We start from the raw sequence: 22,860 nt of genomic DNA, 5'->3' as shown, positions 1-22,860 counted from the left end.
CGCATCTCCTGCATCACAGGTGGATTCTTTACTCTCTGAGCTATTGGGGAAGACTGAGAGTTAATTCTGGCTTTTTTTGGCTGCACTCTGTGACTTGCAGGATCTTAGCTCCCCAACCAGGGATTGAACCCAGGCCATTGCAGTGAAAGCACTGAGTCCTAACCACTGACCACTAGGGAATTCCTGAGGGTTACCTAAAAATAATCATGGTAAAATATACATAAAACTTCTTAGTTTAACCATTTAAAAGTATACTGTTGAACACTGCTGTATTTAAAATGGATAACTAACAAGGACCTATTGTATAGCACCTGGAACTCTGCTCAGTGTTATATGGCAGTCTGGATGGGAGGGGGGTTTTGGGGAGAATGGATACATGTATATGTATGGCTGAATCCCTTAGATGTTCTCCTGAAGCTATCATAACATTGTTAATCCGCTATACCCCAATACAAAAAAAAAAGTTTAAAAGGAAAAGAAAAGTGTACTCTTCAGCAGCATGAAGTACATTTGTATTTTTGGGTGGCCATCATCATCACCTAGCTCCAAAAATGTTTCATCTTCTGCAACTGAAACTCTGTCCCCATTAAATACCACATCACCCCCCAACCACAAGCCTTTGGCAACCACCATCCTACTCCCTGTCTCTATGAATTTGACTACTCTAGGCTGCTCATAGATGTGGAATCATACAATATTTATCCTTTGTGACTTATTTCACTTAGCGTAATGTCTTCAAGGTGCATCCACATTATGATATGTCAGAGTTCCCTTCCTTCCTAAGGCTGAATGATATTCCATTGGACATATCTGCCACATTTTGTTTAACTCTTGATGTCCACGGACATTTGGGCTGTTTCTGCCTTTTAGCTATTGTGAATATTGTTGCTATGATTTGTACAAGTATCTGTTCAAGTCCCTGCTCTCAGTTCTTTGGGGTCTACATTCAGCAGTGAAATTGCTGAATCATGTGGGAATTGTATGTTTAATTTCTTGAGGAATCTTGAGTGTTACTTTTGAAACTCATTTTAGGAGCTCCAAGGACCTTGGTGGGGGGTCAGAGAGCAGCCAGAGATAGGTATTGTCTGCTAGACAGGCAGGGGGTCTGCCTTCTCTTTTGTCAGAGTCTTGATCAGGCTCCTGCTGCATAGAAAGGGGTGTATCCACTCCTAGGGCTTCTGCTCATTCTTCCCACTTGGCCTGGTTCCTGGAATTGGCAAGTCTAGGCAGTCTTTTCCGCCTCTGCCCAGACCTGTGACATTAACGGGCAGGCAGCTACTCAAATAGTTTTGTTTTTTCTTTAGTTTTCCATGGATGTCTACTCACTGCCTTTAGTTGGCTTCTCCAGATTTTTGAAAATTGTCAGGATTTTATTCTCTCCTCAGTAAAGCTTCTGGGGTTCAAGTGAGAATGAGGGGCTATACCCGCATCATTGCAACAAGGAAGAGAAAGGAAAGTGTCCTGAAATGGTTTTAGGGGCCAGGTGTAGGGGAGGGGATTTTTTTGGTCATTGTTGCCCACATCCCATTGGCCAGAATGAAGTCACATGACCACCCATCCAGCCTCAAGGGAGGCTGGGAAATGTAGTCTTTCTCCAAGCCCATTTGAAACAGAAATTGGGAACACAGTCATTGTGCCCTAAGAGGATTCCTGGTCATAGCTATAATTTCCTTTTGTCTCTCAGAGGATATTAAGTGTATCTATTCCAAAGGCGTGTTCTGTTTTCTCTTTTATCTGTTTTCTTGAGTGTTAGTTCTGTTTGAGTGGGGCTCTTTTTTCTTGGTGCTGGTTTTCTTTGATTTTTGTTGACTTCAAACTCTGCACCTGTTATCTGATGACCTGGATAGGGATGGGAGGTGGGGAAGGTGGGGTGGTGGTGGAGGGTGAAACCTGCCTCCAAAGGCAGTGAAGGTGAGCGAGGTGCTGGGCAGGGTCTGCCAGAGGCTGCTCCTCTGGGTCTGCAGGGTCCCTTCCTCCCACCAGGGCTGATCAGCTCACCTCACCTGAGTCTCCTTGGGGAGATGCTTGGCTTCTTAGCTCTGTGGCATGAATGGATGAGGAGTGTGGGGTGAGGGACCTAGCTGGGTAATACTGTTGCATTGCTTGTCAGATTCCTTCCCTATTGCCCTGGCCATGCACCCACTTGGAGACAAGCACCAGAGCCTTTTCCAGCATAATCCTCTTGGGTATATTTTGGGCTGTGGTCTCCTTTTTCCATCTAACCCCATCTGCCTTCCTTGTTCCAGGAAGTCCTCATCATTTCTGGTTGACCGGGGATGCCCCTTCTTGTTTTCTCAGGGATATTTGCATTTATTATTATTTTTACCAGTGATTTTTTTTTTAAAGATAAAACTCATTATTTAAAGTGTATGGTGCTGTGGTTTTATATTCACAATGTGCAACCACTACCACTATTTCCAGAACATTCCCTCCCCCCAGAGAATTCCTTTGTGATAACCATAAATGGATTATATCTTTTCAAAATTGTGAATCACTATGTTGTATCCCTAAAACATATAATATTGTATATCAGCTTTATTTAAATAAAAAAAGAAACCCCTTAGCTCCTAATTCTCCCCTCCTTCCATCTCCTGGCAATCACTAATCAACTGTCTGTCTCGATGGATTTGCCTACTCTAGACATTCCATGTAACTGGAATCATGCGGTTTGTGGCTTTTAGTGTCTAGCTTCTTTCACTTTATGTAGTGTTTTCAAGGTTTATCCATTTGTAGTGTGTATCAGTACATCATTCCTTTTTTATGACTGAATAATATTTTATTATATGGCTATAGCACATTTTCTTTATCTGTGTATCAGTTGATGAATATCGAGTTGTTTCTACTTCTTGGCTAGTATGAATAATGTTAGTATGAACATCCACAGACAAGTTTTTGAATGGACATATGTTTTCAGTTGTCTTTGGTATGTATCTAGGAGTAGAATTGCTGGATCATATGATAAATCTATATTTAACTTCTTGAGGAATTGCCAGCCTTCTTTCCACAGCTCTGTCCTACTTTATATTCCCACTAGTATTCTAAAAGGATTCCAATTTCTCCATATCCTTACCCACTAGTGTCACTGTCTGACATGTATATTCTGTTGTCCTGGTGCATACAGTGTGGTCTGTCCTTGTGGTTTTGGTTTGATGACTAATGGATGGATCTGATGACTCGTGATGTTGAGCATCTTCTCATGCGCTTTCTGGCCACTTGTGTATCTTCTAGGGGAAGGGTATTCTCCATTCCTTTGCCCATTGAAAAAAATTTAATAGACTTGTTTGTTTTTTTTTTTTAGTTTTCAATTTATAGAAAAACTGAACAAGAAGTACAGAGATTTCCCACTACTCCCCAGTGTTATTAACACCTTGCATTAGTGTGGTACATCGTTACAACTGATGCACCAATGTTGGTGCATTATTAACTGAAGTTCATAGCTTACATTGAGGTTCACTCTTTGCATTGTAGATTCTAATTTTTGACAAACTTATAATGTCATCTATCCATGGTTGCAGTAGCATACAAAATAGTTTCACTGCCCTAAAAATCCTTGGTGCTCTGCCCATTCATCTTCCCCTCTCCCACCCCGACCAAACACTGACAACCACTGATCTTTTTACTGTCTCCCTAGTTTTGTCTTTTCCCAAATGTCATGTAGTTAGAGTCACAGTAGGTAGCCTTTCCAATTGGCTGCTTTCACTTTGAAATATGCATGTAATATCCCGCCCTGTCTTTTTTACCTATTTTAATATTGGGATATTCATTTATTTTTAATATCATTTTTGTGATCTCCAGGGATGTGGGCTAGGAGGTGGAGGCTACCTCATGCAGCCTTCTTGCCCTCATCTCAGGAACAGTCTGGAAGGAAGAGCGGGGCATGCCAGCTGCCCTGCCCAACGAAAGACCACAGCAGTGTCTTCCCTCATGTGCTGGACTGTCCATGGTGCTTTCTGGGTCCCTTCCCTCACCCTCTTTGAGTCCCCAGTGACTTTTCTCTGTGTCCCTTAGACCTCGTGGAGAAGAAGCCATGCTCAAGAAACTCCTCCCGTGTCTGTGAGTGCCGGGCTGGCATGTTCTGTGGCACATCAGTGGTCAACTCCTGTGCCCGCTGCATCCGCCACTCTGTCTGCCCAGAAGGGATGGTTGTCAAGTTGCAGGGTGAGTATCCCCACCTCCCAGGACCACGATCTGTGCTGATGCCACACCCTCTCCACCCCGACCTCCCACCTCCTCCTTCCTGAGGGACAGAAGACATCTCCTATCATTATGATGCCGAGGATGCACCCAGAGGCCCATGTGGTCCTTTCCCTGCACCTCAGGTGCCAGGCTCAGAAAGAGTTCCAGGCACTGCCCTGGCTGGAGGAGGTCTTGGGTTGGCTTGAGGCTCGGGGCAGAAATTCTCTGATGCTTGATAAGCAAGAAAGAAACCTGAAGTTTCTGTCCTGGCGTTTCCCAGAAGATCAGAGCTGGTTTCCCCGTTTTGGTCCATGGATGTGCCATGCTTCTTCCTCTACCAGGCCTTCGCACATGCGAAGGGTGGGACACCCTTCCTTCCCTGTTCACCCAGTGAACTCAACTCTGCCTTCAGGTGTCCGTCCAGACATCACCTCCTGACCTCTCACAGATCACGTCTCCTTCCCAACACAGATGCGAACACTGGCCTCTGTCTCAGTGTGGTCAGTGCTCTTCTCCCTCTCTCCCAGTAGCTTCGTGAGGGCCAGGACCATGCCCAGCACATTCACAGTCATCTCCCCATGAGGCGCGGCATCTGCTCTTCAGAGATGTCTGTCGACTGATGTGACGGGGAGATCAGAGCTGGGGGTGGGTGGAGTTCAAATCTGGTTGGATTCACCCTGCTCATGCAGAACCCTCAGTAGACAGATCCTCAGAAGCCTGCCACGTGCAGGTAGGAGAGGTGCAGGTATGCATGCCAAGTCACTTCAGTCCTGTCTGACTCTGTGCGACCCTATGGACCGTAGCCTCCCAGGCTCCTCTGTCCATGGGATTCTTCAGGCAAGAATACTAGAGTGGGGAGCTGTTCCCTTCTCCAGGGGATCTTCCCAACCCAGGGATCGAACCCGCATCTCCTGTGTCTTCTGCAATGGCAACTAGTGCCACCTGGGAAAGGGTTCTGAACTGGGCATCAGATACCTGGGATTTTGTACAGCTTTGCATCTGTGGGGTGTATTCCCAGCCCTCTCTGGGCCTCGGTCTCACCTTCTGTAAATGAGGAAGTGTAACTGGAAGGCCTCGCATGGAGGCTTTTGTTGCTTAGAGCTCTTCCCTAAGAAAAGCTGCTGTGAGTTCTGTTGCAGCTGCCTGTGGACCAGCTCTGGCTCTCTCGACGGCATTCCTACATCTGCCACACGGTGGCGCCAGAGGCCTCTCTTTCCTGCCCCCGCAGACCGCTGCCCAAAGCCGTACCACTGGCCATCTGTGGTCACTGAGCACTTAAAATGTGGCCAGTCACTTGAGATGGGCTGTCAGTATAGAATATGCGCTGGATTTCAAATACTTAGTACACAGAAAGTATACATTTCGTTATTTCTTATGTTGATTTTTGTTCAGTCTCTCAGTCGTGTCCGACTCTGCAACCCCATAAACTGCAGCACGCCAGGCTTCCCTGTCCTTCACTATCTTCCGGAGTCTGCTCAAACACATGTCCATTGTGTCGATGATGCCATCCAACCATATCATCTGCCCTCTTCTCCTGCCCTCAGTCTTTCCCAGCATCAAGGTCTTTTCCAATGAGTTGGCTCCTCACATCGGGTGGCCAAAGTATTAGAGCTTCAGCTTCAGCATCAGTCCTTCCAATGAATATTCAGGGTTGATTTCCTTTAGGATTAACGTACTCTTGCCTGGAAAATCCCATGGCTGGAGGAACCTGGAAGGCTGCAGTCCATGGGGTCGCTGAGGGTCGGACACGACTGAGCGACTTCACTTTCACTTTCCACTTTCATGCATTGGAGAAGGAAATGGCAACCCACTCCAGTGTTCTTGCCTGGAGAATCCCAGGGACGGGGGAGCCTGGTGGGCTGCCGTCTATGGGGTCACACAGAGTCGGACACGACTGAAGTGACTTAGCAGCAGAAGCAATTTATGTTGATTATCTATTGGCATAATTTGTGTCCGACTCTTTGTGACCCTTTGGACCGCAGCCCTCCAGGCTCCTCCATCCATGGGATTTTTCAAGCAAGAATACTGCAACAGGTTGCCATTTCCTCCTCCAGGGGATCTTCCTGAGCCAGGGATCAAACCTGCATCTCCTGTATTGGCAGGCAGATTCTTTATCTGCCAAGCCATTGGGAAAGTTCATATTTTAGATATATTGGGTTAAATGTATTGCTTAATTTCACTTGTTTGTTCTTTACTATCCAAAATGTGGCTACTGGAAAATTTAAAATGGTGACTTGTGATCCACATATTTTATTGAATAGCACTGCTTGTAAAGCACTCCATCCTTTGGCTGCCAAACCCTGGCTCGATTCCTCTGTGAGAGTTCCCACCGAGTAACTCTCAGGGCCTCAGTCTCTCCAGCTATAGAATGGAAAGTAATTTCTGCCTCAGGTGGAGCTTATAGCTCAGTCTTACCCTAAGACCTTATACTGACTTTCTCCTCTGAAATTCTCCAGACTCCATAAGGCTGTATTAGCCCCATTTTACAAGTGAGGAAATTGAGGTTCAGAGATGGCCGGTAATTGCTTACGATCACAGAGCAGGGAATATCTAGTTCAACGTTGAACGCTCAAGTCTTGTCACCCCACCACAGTGCAGGTAGATGAGATGAGTCAGCCTCACTCATAGCCACTGCCACCAAAACGCTCAAACTCAGGTCCACTTGATTGAAAGCACTCTGTTTTCTTCTCCGCTGTGCTTCCACCCAGTATTCTTCAGAACTCTTCGGTTTGCAAGTCACAAATTATTTGGTTCATGTAATTGAAATTTTTCTTTGCGGAACTTCAGGTATGGCTGGATCCAGGAGCTCTGTCTTTTCTCCGTCTCTTATCTCTACCCCTCTGTGTGTTGTTTTTCCTGTAAAATATCTACCAGCAGCTCCAAATTTGCTCTCTACTCAACTCCAGTGGAAAATCTGCTTCTCCTTCCCATATTCTCAGCAACAGAAACAAAACCTTGATGTTACTTCTCATAGACATGGCTTGGGTCATGTGCCCACCCCTGACCCAGCCCATCATGGCCACAGGAGTGGGATGGATTGATTGGTGCAGCCTGTCCCATGGCTGTTCCTGGAAGTGGGAGTGGCGTGGTCAGTCTGTCCCAGCTCCTTACCACAGACACTGAAATTGGGAAGTGTAATTCTCCCGGGAAAACTGGGCTACTTTACCCCAAAGGTGAATGGATGCTGGGCAGGCACAAAGATCAGATGGCCGCTGTGTTTCCCTGGGTTGTGGTGGCAAGAGGTCTGCTCCTGGAGTCTCTGGCTCCTCAGCACCAAAGCTGAAGGCATCGCTGTCCTCCCTGCAGGCACAGCACAGAGGGACACCGTCTGTGAGCCGGCTCCCCCAGGGGCCAGCCCCAACTGCAGCGCCAGCCCGCAGGACTGCAAGGGCCCCACCAGGTGACTCTCAGCCCCGCGCTATCCAGCTGACCCTTGTGTGGGGCTGTCCCACCTGATAGGAGACCCAGGGCATTGTGGGCTGGGGATGTGGGTGGGGGTCAGTCCAGGGTGTCAGGAATCCAAGGGGCCTCTTTGCTGAGCAGAAAGGTCATTGAGGCCCTATTGTGTGCCCAGCCTGCCCTGAGCACACAGGAGACCCAGAAGGACAAGAAAACACAGCTCTTGCTCCCAGGATCTGACAGAGGGCCTGCCAGAGGCTGTGGGCAGAGTCTGGGGGCCCCTTCTCTATAGAAACGGCCATCCCTAAGCACAGATTCCCCCTGCACCATCAGAAGAATTGCCAGTCCCATCTCTGGCTTCCTTCCCAGTGGCACCATCCCCCAGGCCAAGCCCACCCTGACCTCCCCAGCAAGCCCTGGTGCCAGGACCATGCTTCTTGGAGGGGACATCCCCCTCACCCCAGAAGATGCTTCTAAAATGACTCCCAACTCCAGCTCCTTCGTGGTGAAACTCAATCCAGATCCAGGTAAGCTCTCCAGAGGAGCCAGGGGCAGTCTCCAGAGCAGTGGTGTCCAATGGGTGGAGTACGGTGTGTGGGGTGGTCGGGGCAAACAGTCACTGAGCCAGTATGGGGAGAAGAAGATCTCAAGGCCTTCTGGGACTGAGACCTTCAGGGGCCAGAGTAGAGAATGGAAGGACTCACTTGTTTCCTGGTTTGGGTACCAGACACTGAGGCATGCTGGGGCAGCAGAGCAGGCCCGTCTCTGCAGGTATCAATATGATGCCCGCCTCTAGTTCCCATGGCAACAGATTAGGGTCCCCATTCACTCCTGCTTATTACCCAATAGTCTTCCATTGTACGTGAATGTATAAGAATATTACACTTTGTTTAACAGTTTTTGGATATTTGGGTGGTTTCTCCTTTTTGGCTGTAGTGAATAATGAAAAACAAGTCTTTGATGAATATGTTTTCATTTCTCTTTGCTTTTTTGAATTGATCTCTAGGACTTCTTATAATTCTGGGTTTGAGCCCTTTGTCTTATAGTTGTGTTTGAAATCTCTTCTCCCACGCTGGGGCTTGCCTTCTCATCCTCTTTATGGTGTCTTTTGATGAAGAGGTGTTTTTAATTTCAGTGTAGTCAAATTGATCCATCTTTTCCTTTATGACTAGTGCTTCTCATGTTCTGCTCCGCAAGGCTTTTCCTCCACTGAGGTCTCAACATCATCCTACATTTATTTCCTAAGGTCATTACTGTTTTGACTTTGTTTAAAGTGTCCCTATGAATATCCAGTTGAATCCACACCATTTATCAAATCAGTTGTCCTTTCCTCACTGTTTTACATGCCATCTTTGTTGTAAATCAAGGGTCCATATTTGTATGGGTAGGATTATCTGTTTTATATGTAGTCATGTGTGTACGTTAATCCCAATAGCCTAATTTATCCCTCTACCCATTTGGGTCTTCTTTAAATTCTCCCAATAATGTTTTATTATGATTTGTGTAGAGATATTTACATCTTTTTGTTAGATTTCTACATCTTTGGTATTTTTGTTGATAATACAAATGATATCTTTTTTCAATACTTCATGCGCTAACTTTTTTATTGTTAGTACTAGTTTGAATTGTGTGAAATGCCAATATTTGATTATTTCTGTCCTATCTAAACAGCAATTTCTGTGGTTCAGTGCAAATATATAAACATTCCATTGATTTTGATATAGTGACGTTATATCCAACTATCTTGCTAAAATCACTTATTCCTTCTAATAATGCATCTACAAACTCTTCGGATGCTCTGTGCAGTCCGTGGTATCATCTGTCCGTAAGTGCTTGATGTCTTCCTTTCTAACCTTGCTCCTTTTGATTCTTTTTCTTGCCTCATTGCACTGCCTATGATCTATGCGACCAAACTGAATAGAAGTTGTGATGGTAGGCGTCCTTGTATCCTTGTTGAACTCAAAGAGAGAGTGGCTACCAAAGTTTTGAGCTGGACAGTGACAGAGCAATGAGACTGGGGAGAGGACTCTGGCAAAGGGGAGGGGCCAGAAGTAGAAGGGTCACTTTGGGGGCAGTTAGTGCTCTTTTCCTGTGTGGCGTTAGACACATCCCTTCCCTCTCTGAGCCTGAGGACTCCCTCTGGAGGACTACTTGACATGTGCAGAGTTTGGGAGCTGGTCATGGAGTTGGGGGGCTTCAGTGATGGAGGGTGGGATAGGGTGAGGGTGAGGCCTCTGCCAACAAGACTTGGCCTGGAGCTTCTTTGCTTCTTTTCCCAGGGCTGACCCTGCAGCCCCCGTGCCCTCGGGGGTCTGCTGACTGCAGGAAGCAGTGTAACCACGACTACTACCTGGACAGGGACGGTCGCTGCAAGGCCTGTGTGACGTGTTCAGGAGGTAAGGGCCGTGTCTCTCCTCCTGGGGCCTCTTCCAGAGAGCAGGGATGGTCTTGGAAGGAGAGGCCAAGAATCAGGGGGTGGGAGCCCTGAGTTGGATCTTGGATGCTCCGTCCTCGGGAGCCTGGTTCACTTCACTGGCATTTTTTGAGCAATTGGCTTCTAGTGACTCCCACTGATGATTGTGGGTTTTGATAGCCGTGACCCCCTTTCAGAGAGTTTCCATTCACTCACTCTGTCTTGCAAGGAAGCATTTGTTAATCAGCTACCTGTTTCAAGCTTGTCTCATTATTTTTTGTACCTATCCTATGACGCCCGGATTGAGATTGCCCCCATTTTACAGAAGAGGAAACTGGGGCTTGGGGAAGTCAGGGGACTTCCAGGGTCACAAGCCCTCACAAATGGCAGGGCCAGGATTTGAACCTAGGGCACCTGCTACCAGGTTCTGGGCTCATCACTCACTCCACTGCCTCTCCACTGCCTCTCAGAGCACCACTGTACAAGCCCTTAGAGACTGACTGCTGGTGTTCTCCCTGCGGCCAGCTGCCTGCAGCACCTCCAGCCGCCCTGTGAAGTCCATGCAGCTGCCCAGGTCCCAGACTGCCATGGCTGTAGCCCCAGCCCAAGACAGCCTCCACCACCAGGGGGAGGTGTGATTCTGTCTCTGCAGCAACATGGACTGGAGTCAGGGGAGGCCATGTGGGGGAAAGGACATTCTGTTTGTGGTCATTGGAGGTCACTGTTCTGTTTACTAAGGCCACAGAGCAAATTTTCTCAAATCTGAGTGGCAAAAAGCAAACCATTCATTGTAGTCGTGGAGTCTGTGGGTCAGAATTCAGATGTGACACCAGAGGGCCAGCTGGTGTCTGCTCCATGAGGTCTGAGGTTTCAGTTGGAAAAGCTGAAGCTTGAGAGCTGGAATCATCTGCACCTTCTTCGTTTATGGGTCTGGGGTCGACGCCCTCAGATTCTTTCCATGTTGGCTGCTATTTGGGCTTCCTTTGGGTGCTGAATCCAAAGATGAGTTGGTAGTAGAATAGATACCATACTCATTTTTATGACCCAGCTTCAGAAGTTACTCAGAAGGTAGAGAATCTACCTGCAATGCAGGAGACCCGGGTTCCTCTCTGGGTTGGGAAGATCCCCCAGAGAAGGAATGGCAACCCACTCCAGTATTCTTGCCTGGAGGATCCCATGGACAAAGAAGCCTGGCAAGCTAGAGTCCATGGAGTTGCAGAGAGTCAGACACAACTGAGCAATTAACAGACTTTCAGAAATTACATGGCGTAACTTCCACTGCATTCTGCCTCTGAAGGCAGGGGGACAGGTTCCCCCTGGAGTCATGGAAGGGGAAAAAAGTCGAGTTTTTGGATGAGTAAGTGGCCAAGCTCTGGAAGAGCAGACAGACTGCGAGCTATTGCTGTGGCCATTCCTGGAAAAAATATAATCTATCACAGCTGCTGTGTCAGATGAGGAAATAAAGAGATGACTCTGGGCCCCAGAATTCCTTCAAATTGCGTAAATGAAGCCCTGCGAGGCCGTGGAGTAGAGCCCAAGTGCCTGGGGTCAAATCTTGGCTCTAGTGCTTGGGAGCTTATAAACTCAAGCAAGTTTCTTAACCTCTCTGGGCCTCTTTCCTCATCGGTAAAATGGGCGTTATAAGAGACCTCTTTCAGAGAGGTGTTCTGAGAGTTAAATAGGTTAACTGAGTTAATCTGGATAAAGTGCTAGAAACACTGCCTCGAACAGGCTTGGTTGTGTTAATACAATGTTATAATCAACAGTGCAGTCCCTTGTCTTTATCATGCAGGGCTTCTAAACCTCTAAGTATCCCACCAGTGTCTTTATTGAGCAAATTGCACTTATCTAATCCACTGATACAGTAATTCTATTTTCACCCGTTAATAAAGCATGCAGAATATCCCTAAACATGTATAAATGCATTATAACATTTGTATTTTATAAAACCACTAATGAGTTCTTTTTATTTTGGAGAAAACCCCACTTTTCATCATTAGAATTTTCAAACATCCTCAGAAGTAGAGAGAATCAGAAGTGGTTATGAACTATCACCCAATTTTAAAGAATTATCAAGTCATGGCCAGTCTTGATTCATCTTTGTAGTAAATTGCTAGATACAGATACATACAATAAATACAGTTGACATACTAGATACAGATAGATAGATACAGTTGACATACAATAACAGTCACATGTTTAAAGTGTGCAGTTTGATAAATCTTGAGATGTGTGTGGCTGTGAAACCATCACCACAATCAAGATAATGAACTGTCTGTCCACCTCCCAAAAGGTTCCTTAAGCTCCTTACCATCCCTCCCCCCATTCCCTGCCCCTACTCCCATTTCCAGGCATTTGGTATGCTGTCACTATGAAAGAGTTTGCATTTTCTGGCTTTTTCTAGAAACAGAATTATAGAGCATAGACTCTTTTTTTTTTTTTTTTTGGCTTCACTGAACGGCATGCAGGATCTCAGTTCTCTGAGCAGGGATCGAACCTGTGCCCCCTGCAGTGGAAGCACAGAGTCCTAACCATTAGACTGCCAGGGGAGTCCTTATATACACCTTTTTTTTGTCCAACTTCTTTCATTCAGCATAGTTACTTTCTGCACCAAAAGATCTGCTCAACAGAATAATCGAATAAGCATGTGTTCCTGGGCAAATCTGTCTCTGCCCTCCGGGGGTTCTCTGGATTCCTGCCCTCTTCATTCCAGTTCTTCCTCAGGACCCTTCTCTGTCCCCCAGATGGCCTCGTGGAGAAGACACCTTGCACATGGAACTCTTCCCGAGTCTGTGAGTGTCAACCTGGCATGTTCTGCGCCACACCAGTCACCAATTCCTGTGCCCGCTGCGTCACCCGCCCCAACTGCCCACCAGGGATGGTCACCAAGCTCCAGGGTAAGCAGTTCACATCCCCAACCAAGGGGCTGAGCTCTGTTTCCCTACAGCTGTGCCTCTCCCCTCCTCCAACCAACAAAGGACCTTCATTTCTAGCTATTAACTAGGTCAGATTTGGGCTATGGTTTCTCTTTGAATAGTTAGATCCAGGAAATGGTAAAGAATCCAAACTTGGCATTTTGGCAAGAGTTTCTAATCATTGTTTTAAATTATTTAAAAATTTTGTTATTCTTCTCCTTGAAATTATTGGGCTGGTAAAATCTTGACTTGCTTGCAAGGTTGTTTTATTGACTCAAGATAGATCAATATAAAGCTTATGAGGAAGCTTCCAATTCAAATGGTGGACATTTGCCAAAGTGAGAAAAAGTATAAACCCTCGACAGCAGACAAAATAACAAACAAAAAAGAGTTCATCAGCAGATGAGAGAGTTCAAGGACTTTTTAGAAGGTGGAAAACAGATGGCAGGGTGGTAACAAATGTAACCCAAGTAGAGGAAAACCCACCCCAGAATTCACTCCTTGAGGCTGGCAGAAAAGTGAGGGTAACCTGCTCATAAGACCCCCCAGGGAGGCTCTGGGCTCAGACCAGGTAAGTAAAATGAAGGATAGGGGTGGAGCGGAGAATTAGAAAGTGCAGTAAGCTGCAACTTCATCTCCAACATAAAAATTAAAAATGTGTAACAATCTGCCTGCAAAGCAGGAGACCCAGCTATGATTCTTGGGTCGGGAAGATCCCCTGGAGAATAAACTGGCAACCAACTCCAGTGTTCTTGCCTGGAGAATTCCATGGACAGAGGACCCTGGCAGGCTAAGCCCATGGGGTGACAAGAGTTGGATAAGAAAATCCCATGGATGGAGGAGCCTGGTGGGGCTGCAGTCCATGGGGTCACTAAGAGTCGGACACGACTGAGCGACTTCACTTTCACTTTTCACTTTCATGCATTGGAGAAGGAAATGGCAACCCACTCCGGTGTTCTTGCCTGGAGAATCCCAGGGACGGCGGAGCCTGGTGGGCTGCTGTCTATGGGATCGCACAGAGTCGGACACGACTGAAGCGACTTAGCAGCAGCAGCAACTAAACCACCAACAATGCAAAACCAACCAGCCAAAGTGCAATCTAAAAAATAAATGAATGTAACAACAGTGACAAAACACGCAGCAATGATATACCATGGGCTCTGACCGGTCTGAGAGATGGTGCCTGAGTTTTTATATCCTGGTGAAAATGGTCAAATTTTTGTCTAACAACACTGAAGGACTATCTGGCGATAACTGGGTATTGGCCACTCTGGTGCTAAGCCCTCTCTGCTTGTGTCTTTGGAAGTACACCCTGTCAGTAGGCTATTCCTGCCCAGTCACCCTGAGTGAAAGCCTTGCAACTCACACTCCCCACCCATGATCCCAGAGTTCCCAGGCAGGCCTCCTGCTGAGAGAAGAGACCCGTGGTGAAAAGGACATACTAATAGCAGAGTAGAAGAAACCCCACCTGCTGCTGGAATGTTCAGCGCTATTCTTTTTATAATATGAATGAGAAGTATAGATCTTCCGACTTATAAGGAAAAACAGCAGTGTGAAGGAAAATAACAGGATACACAAACAGAAAAACTTACTACCAATGAAGCAATGATGAACCCAGGAATGGAAGAGAAAATAATTAGTGTCCACAGAAACAGAAGGCAATGAAGAAGGAACAGTAAGAAAGTAGAAGACAAGAAATGACTTTTAGAAAGTGTTACCAATCTTGCCTCTCAGGCCCCAATTCACCTATGAACCTTGCTATGCAATAAGAGATTAGTCTCTTCACACATTTTCTCCTTGTGCATGTGATTCTAGTATACGACAGTAGAGGGCACAAGAGGACCACTGCAGAAGAAACGAGGTGTTTCTTGACTGCCTTTGCTTTCTCTTGTTCTTGCTAGAGAGTCTATTTCCAGGGCCTGTGGATGGGGACATGTGGTGGTGCCCTGACCCGGTCATCCTTCCAGAGTAGGCAGTCTCTTGGCAACCTCACGATGGGACTTAGATTGAAATGACCTACCAAGAGCAAAGCAGGATGAATGAAGAGTACCACACCTAGACATAATGGATACACACATGTGCATGCCTAGTTACATCCGACTCTGCGAGTCCATGGACTGTAGCCTGCCAGACTCCTTTATCCATGAGATTTTATAGGCAAGAATACTGGAGTGGGTTGTCATTTCCTTCTCCAGGGGATCTTCCCAACTCAGAGATAAAAGCTGTGTCTCTTGTGTCTTCCTGCATTGGCAGGCAGATGCTTTACCACCAGCACCACCTGGGAAGCCTGACCTAAAGATGTACCACCATTTATTTATCCATCCACCAGCTGATGGACATTTTGCTTGTTTCCAGTTTAGGGCTACTATGAATAAAGCAGCTACAAATGTTCATGTATGGGTTTTTGTGTGGACATGCATTTTCATTTCATGGGTAAATACCTAGGAGAGGGATGCCTGGGTCATTGTGCTGGCTTACACAGAATGTTTTTACGGGTCAGATCAAAGCTGGCCACCTGTGATCTGACCCAGCCACCTCTTTTTACGGGTGGAGGGAACCATGGGTAGAGCCAGAGGTAGAGCTGGGACACAGAGATCCTGAGTTACCCCCAAGTACTCTCCACTGGACCACACCAGCTCCTTCCTAGTTGACCAGAGAATTTTTTAGCTTAAATGCAATTATGTTTGAAAGCAGATTAAAAATATTTTCATGGAATTCCCTGGTGGTTCAGTGCTTTGGACTCAAAGCTTTCACTGAAGGAGCCCAAGTTCAATCCCTGGTCAGGGAATTAAGATTCTGCAAGCCACACAGCATGGCAAAAACAAGAGAGGCATTTTCAGACAGAAAAGGGCAGTCTGCTTCCCCACAACCCCATGTATCCTTTCTTAGAAAGCTACTTAAAGATGTAATCCGGTTAAATGAGGGGCAAAAAGAAAAGCCATGAAATCTAGAAAACAGTGGCTGCATCCCAGGAGAGCAAAGAAGGGAAGTCCCAGAATAACACCGGTGCTAAAGACATGACAGCATCTGATTGAGCCTCATCAGAGCAGGAAAGTGAGGGGTGGCAGTGAATCGTCTGCAGGAATAGAAGTTAGAATGGCGGTCAATTTCATGAGTAGTTGAACAACTTGAGGATATGGTAAAGGCACATTATTCTTTCATCAACAGAAAAGAAAAAAGGCAATTGAAAACTCTAGGGAAAGTAAAAAGCTGACAAAAAATGTGCAGCTCAAGTATGAAGATGAAAATTTCATCTAATTTTAAGCCGTTTCTGGGTGTATGGGGACAGATTCCATTTGACCTTGATGCTAAGACCGTTCTCCTTTAAATGGCCCAAGGATCAGGTTTGGATTTAAAGAGAAGTATTTAAGTCTGATAAACAATATCTTTTTGTGTGTGTGTTTGTGTAATAAAGTTTTATTAAAGTATAAAGGAGATAGAGAAAGCTTCTGACATAGGCATCAGAAGGGGGCAGAAAGAGTACCCGCTTGCTAGTGTTAACAATGAGGTTATATAATCCAAAGAATGTCTGGAGGTTGTAAAGGCCTCATCAGACCTACTCCCATAATTTACGTTTTAAGATAACACTGTCCTCAGGCAAGATACATCCTTGTAAAGACCAGGTCTACTCCCATAATTAACATTTTAAAATAACAGAAGGTTGAATCCAAAGACTGTCCTTAGGCAGGATACATTATTGTTATATAATCCTAAGGAATGTGGAGAAAGAAAAAAAGTTTGTCCTTTCTTCCTCCTTGAGAATTCCAGACCCCTCTCTCCTTGGGGACCCCTAGACTCCCTATCAACCTACCTAGGAACGGACTCTCTCATTCCCCCCTTTTCTTTTAGGAGAATTATGTTGCCTAGGGAAAAGAGGCGTCGTTCTCAGTCCATAACTACTTCCGAGCTGACAAGGGGCGTTGTCCCTAAATTGGTGAGGCAACATATTCTCCTAATCCTCATATTGAGGATATCTGATCCAGGGGCCCCAAATAGTAGCTGGAGGAAGCTACAGCAGTAGCAGGAGTTTGAGCAACCATTTGTAACTTAAAAGCTTTCATGCGGCTAGAAACAAATCCAGTTATACAGTTACAGATGCAGGGAGCAAACAGCAAGAACAAAACAATCAGAATCAAAATTAAAAGTCACATTATGTCCATAGTTAAAGTACAAAGTGTTGCACCAGTCCATTTTAGGGTTGGTAGATGTCATCAGATGAAGAAGAGGCATTGCATGTGATTGTTGTCGAAGGTATTCACAGACTTGGAGAAAGTCTTTTCCTTGAAATGGGGATGTCCACCACGGGAAGCCTTCCACTGATGAAGAGGGGAGCACTCCGCAGACCCAGCAGTTTATCCTTTAGATCCTCCCGAGCGTGGCCATGCAGTATCACATAGGAAGACCAGGTGTGTCTTCTTTAAGCCCTGGGGATCAAATCTATCCCAGTTTTTCAGGATACAGTTCAAAGGAGTGAGGTTGGAGTTGTTAGCTCTCATCTTGTCCTGAAGGATCCTGGACGAGCCCCCAGGATGAAAGGTTGTTGTTCAATCACATGAATACACCGGGATTCTTGGCCCCTGGAGGAGAAGAATTCAACCCGGGGCCAGAGCCAAGGCTTGATCGCTCAGAGCTTTTGTGTAATAAAGTTTTATTAAAGTATAAAGGAGATAGAGAAAGCTTCTGATATAGGCATCAGAAGGGGGCAGAAAGAGTACCCCAACAATATCTTTTTTTTAAGTTTCTAAATGGGTCTAAGAGCAGGCATGTTCCTTCCTGCTCCTTCTCCCTAGCCCCAGCCCCACTTTCCAGTGAGCCTTTTCCAGAGAACACAGGCAGATTAAGTAGGGGCTAAATGATGTCTTCTGTTGACCTTCAGATCCAAAGGAGGAAAAAAGGGGAGAATCAGTAACTAACTCATGGAGGAAGGAGGAAGGTTACGGCGAGGTTATGGTAAATACATACAGAGAAGGGATGAGAGGCACCCAGGAGTGCTGGGCCCAATTTCTCTGCTTAGAGGAAGGACAACATTTCTATTTCTGGGTTCTGTTGCAGGTTGCCTTAGAAGGGAGGCTGCCTTGAAGGGAGGTCAGAGGGTGCTAACTGGGTGGTGGTGTTGTTCAGTCAGTCACTCAAGTCGTGTCCAAGTCTATGCAACCCCATGGACTGCAGCACACCAGGCTTTCCATCACCATCTCCCAGAGTTTGCTCAAACTCATGTCCTTTGAGTCGGTGATGCCATCCAACCATCTCAGCCTCTGTCTCTCCCTTCTCCTCCTGCCTTCAATCTTTCCCAGCATCAGGGTCTTTTCCAATGAGTCAACTCTTTGCATCAGGTGGCCAAAGTATTGGAGCTTCAGCTTTAGCATCAGTCCTTACAATGAATATTCAGGACTGACTTCCTTAAGGGTTGACTGGTTGGATCTCCTTGAAGTCCAAGGGACTCTCAAGAGTCTTCTCCAACAGCACAGTTCAAAAGCATCAATTCTTCAGCACTCAGGCTTCTTTATGGTCCAACTCTCCCATCCATACATGACTGCTACTGGAGAAACCATAGCTTTGACTAGATGGAGCTTTATTGGCAAAGTGATATCTCTGCTTTTTAACATGCTGTCTAGGTTTGTTGTAGCTTTTCTTCCAAGTAGCAAGCGTCTTTTAATTTCATGGCTGCAGTCACCAGTTGCAGTGATTTTGAAACCCAAGAAAATAAAGGCTGTCGCTGTTTCCATTGCTTCCTGGGTGTAGCTACAGTTAGTGTTCTTGAGCAAAAGAGCTCCTCCAGTCCTCTCCAAGTCAGCTCTCACTGAATCCCCAGGACATCTCAGATACAAGTAGAAATTATCATAACAATTGCATTATTTGCCTCATAGCCCAAGGTCTCCGGGCTTCAACTAATTCAGGAAATAGTCTGGTGACCGCATGGAAAGACACAGTGTCTTTTTTTTTTCAGTGTTTTTTAATTTACTTTTTTAAAAAGAAATAATTCTGTTTATTTATTTTTGGCTGTGCTGGGTCTTTGTCGCTGCCAGGGCTTTTCCTCTAGCTGCGGTGAGTGGGGGCTACTCTCTAGTTGCGGCATGTGGGCTTACTGCAGTGGCTTCTCTTGTTGCAGAGCACCGGCTCTATGGTGCGTGGGCTTCAGTAGTTGTGACTCGTGGGCTGTATAGCACAGGCTCAATAGTTATGGTGCATGGGCTTATTTGCTTCGCAGCATGTGGAATCCTCCCGGATCAGGGATCCAACCCGTGTCTCCGCATTGGCAGGCAGATTCTTTACCACTGAGCTACTAGGGAAGTCCCAATTTGCTGATTTTTAATCGCTTTACAATATTGTGTTGGTTTCTGCCGTGTGTGCGTATGTGTGTGCGTGTGTCAGTCACTCAGTCGTGTCCGACTCTTTGCAGCCCCACAGACTGTGGCCTGCCAGGCTTCTCTGTCCATGGGATTTTCCAGGCAAGGATACTGGAGTGGGTTGCCATTTCCTTCTCCAGTGGATGTTCCTGACCCAGGGATCGAACCTGGGTCTCCTGCATTGCAGGTGGATGCTTTTCCGTCTGAGCTACCAGGGAAGTTTCTGCCCCGTATCAACATGAATTGGTCATATAGGTACGCCCCCTCCCTCTTGAACCTCCCTGCCACCTCCTACTGTCTATGTGAAAACCTCCAAAAAGCGGAGGGTTCCTCAGTTCAGTTCAGTCGCTCAGTCGTGTCCGACTCTTTGTGACCCCATGAATCGCAGCACGCCAGGCCTCCATGTCCATCACCAACTCCCGGAGTTTACCCAAACTATGTCCATCGAATCGGTGATGCCATCCAGCTATCTCATCCTCTGTCGTCCCCTTCTCCTCCTGCCCCCAATCCCTCCCAACATCAGGGTCTTTTCCAATGAGTCAACTCTTTGCATGAGGTGGCCAAAGTACTGGAGCTCCAGCTTCAACATCTGTCCTTCCAATGAACACCCAGGACTGATCTCCTTTAGGATGGACTGGTTGGATTTCCTTGCAGTCCAAGGGACTCTCAAGAGCCTTCTCCAACACCACAGTTAAAAAGCATCAATTCTTCAGTGCTCAACTTTCTTCACAGTCCAACTCTCACATCCATATATGACCACTGGAAAAACCATAGCCTTGACTAGATGGACCTTTGTTGGCAAAGTAACGTCTCTGCTTTTCAATACGCTATCTAGGTTGGTCATAACTTTCCTTCCAAGGAGTAAGCGTCTTTTAATTTCATGGCTGCAGTCACCATCTGCAGTGATTTTGGAGCCCCCAAAAATAAAGTCTGCCACTGTTTCCACTGTTTCCCCATCTATTTCCCATGAAATGATAGGACCAGATGCCATGATCTTAGTTTTCTGAATGTTGAGTTTTAAGCCAACTTTTTCACTCTCCTCTTTCACTCTCATCAAGAAGCTCTTTAGTTCTTCACTTTCTGCCATAAAGGTGGTGTCATCTGCATATCTGAGGTTATTGATATTTCTCCAGGCAATCTTGATTCCAGTTTGTGCTTCTTCCAGTCCAGCGTTTCTCATGATGTACTCTGCATAGAAGTTAAATAAGCAGGGTGACAATATGCAGCCTTGACGTACTCCTTTTCCTATTTGGAACCAGTCTGTTGTTCCATGTCCAGTTCTAACTGTTGCTTCCTGACCTGCATATAGGTTTCTTAAGAGGCAGGTCCTCAGGACCCTACTAATCCAAGAAGAAAATTAATCCTGGCCTTACTTTCTCTTCAAAATGTTAAAATCAGAAAAAACCTGAGAGGCATAATGAGAGCTTTTTATAAGATAAGCATGGGTAGGCGGGGGGTTTGCTTTGTATCACTTAAGGGAAGGGGTGCCCCCCACCCCCCCGTCAGGAACGTAGGCGTGGAGGGGGCTAGTAGCCGGGCTGGACCTACTTCAAATATGGGCCATTTCCTTCTGCCCTAGTAAAGTAGTTAATCATAAACTTGTAAGAAAATGCTCAGTCCCCAGTAGGAAGCAATGTGGTCCCATGAAAAGTGCTCAAGGCTGGGACTCGGGAGCCCTGATTTCTGGTTTGAGTTCGGGCTCTGTGGTTCTCTCCGTCTGTGAGAAGGGGTGGCTGGGTCACATCAGAAATGACTGTGCTTGAACTGCTCCTCAAATGCATTCTGTCAGCACAGTGACACAGCCTTCCCCTTCCTATGTACTCAAGTGAAGTGAAATTATGTTTTTGCAAAGGCTTGTACACAAATACTCATAGCTACCCAGGTGGTGCTAGTGGTAAAAAAAAACCCGCCTGCCAATGCAGGAAGCTTGAGAGATGCGGGTTCGATCCCTGGGTCAGGAAGATCCCTTGTAGAAAGGAATGGCAACCCACTCCAGTATTCTGGCCTGGAAATTACTTTCTGTTACTCTAGATTAAGTTTTTGGGGATATTTCCGTAAAATGTATTCTTCTGTGTCTGGCTTCTTTCACTGAGCTTTTGAAGTTCATCCATGTTCTAGCTGTATTAACACGCTTAGGCACTCCATGGTGTCCGACTCTTTGCCACCCCATGGACTGTAGCTTGCCAGACTCCTCTGTCCATGGGATTCTCTAGGGAAGAATACTGGAGTGGGTAGTCACTCTCTTCTCCAGGGGATCTTCCCGACCCAGAGATCGAACCTGGGTCTCCTGCATTGCAGGCAGATTCTTCATCGTCTGAGCTACCAGGGAAGCTCCCAGCTGTGTTAGTACTTCATTTCTTTTATTGCCATACAGTATTCCAGCATTCAGAGATACTACATTTCACCATCCGATGGGCACTGGGGTCATTTCTGCTTCTTTGATGACTCCATCTCCTCCCTCCCATCTCCGGGGCTTCCCCACCTTTTGTTTCCTCTGCTTAGAAACTCCCGATCCCACTCACATCCTAGCACCTCCCTCCTCAGGGAAGCCTCCCTAGTGAGACGAGATCGAGCCTGCCATTACAGGGACCCCACCTGCCTTCATGTGACACCGAGTCTATGAACCCCACCAGCCGATTGGCCCCCAAGGGTGCAAATCTTTTCTGTTTTTCTCACAGCTCTGTCCCAATTCCCAGCACGCAGCAGGTGCTCAGTAAAGAGTTGTTGCATGGAGGGAAGGGAGCAGAGAGGGAGGAAGCAAGGAGACAGCCAGGACACAGACTTGGGTCTGCCCAGCTGCCGTGTCCTTCCGGCCCCACGGTGCTGCCTCCCTGGAAGTCACCAGTCCTGATGCGTCAGGCTCTTTGGCACTGATTTTTTTTTTTTTTTTTTTAATTTAATTTAAAAATTTGAAGTATGGTTGATTTACAAGATATTAAATATAGCTCCTTGCTATACAGTAGGTCCCTGTTATTTATCTCTTTTATATATAATAGTGTGTATATCTGTTAATCCCATTTCCCAGTTTATCCCTCCCTCCCCGCTTTTCCCTTTGGTAACCATCCTTGCCACTGTTTCTAACCCACTCCCTGCAGGTATGGCTGAGACAGGCACCACCTATGAGCCACTTCCACCAGGGAGCCCTCCTGACTGCAGCACCAGCCCGGAGGACCGTGAGGCGCCTGCCAGGTGACTCCTTGGGCCCCTTGGGCCTGGGGGTGGGGGCAGCCGGCTAGGGATGGCAGTGGGGCTTGGGCTGGACCTTTAGGCCATGCCCGCAGGTCATTTTGGAGAATGTGAGTCTATGTCTGTGCTGGCACCGTGGAAGGCCAGAAGGCCTAGAAACCCAGGCCCTGCCCTCGAAGTGCCTGGCGGACACTGTTGGCAGAGGAGCTGGGGTCTCAGACCTCTGTTTCCATCTCAGCCATCCATCTTACCTCTGGCCTCTCTCTCTGCAGCCCCACCCCCTCCTTGGTCTCCCTGGCTGACTCCTTGACTGGAAAGGAGCATGGAGGGGGTGTCACCCACGCCTGGGAGGACACCCCAGGCTCAACCAGCGCTCCCATCTCCTTCTCCTCCACGGGAAAGCCGGCTCTGGTTTCAGGTAATG

General features: G+C 46.7%; 1 protein-coding gene across 1 annotated transcript in view; it reads left to right on the top strand.

Moving 5' to 3' along the window:
- TNFRSF8 (TNF receptor superfamily member 8) overlaps positions 1–22,860 on the top strand; it is a 73,277-nt gene that overhangs the window by 31,438 nt on the left and 18,979 nt on the right. Inside the window, exons 4-10 of the mRNA XM_027564860.1 lie at positions 4,009–4,158; positions 7,483–7,576; positions 7,945–8,102; positions 9,855–9,971; positions 12,733–12,885; positions 22,346–22,439; positions 22,709–22,854. Of these exons, the coding sequence (XP_027420661.1) occupies positions 4,009–4,158; positions 7,483–7,576; positions 7,945–8,102; positions 9,855–9,971; positions 12,733–12,885; positions 22,346–22,439; positions 22,709–22,854 (912 nt within the window). The remainder of the gene's footprint in view (positions 1–4,008; positions 4,159–7,482; positions 7,577–7,944; positions 8,103–9,854; positions 9,972–12,732; positions 12,886–22,345; positions 22,440–22,708; positions 22,855–22,860) is intronic.

The sequence above is a fragment of the Bos indicus x Bos taurus genome, chromosome 16, assembly GCF_003369695.1.
Source record: "Bos indicus x Bos taurus breed Angus x Brahman F1 hybrid chromosome 16, Bos_hybrid_MaternalHap_v2.0, whole genome shotgun sequence".
Lineage (NCBI taxonomy): Eukaryota > Metazoa > Chordata > Mammalia > Artiodactyla > Bovidae > Bos > Bos indicus x Bos taurus.
Note: the sequence above shows the minus strand (reverse complement) of the source record. Positions and strands in the feature narration are given on the sequence as shown.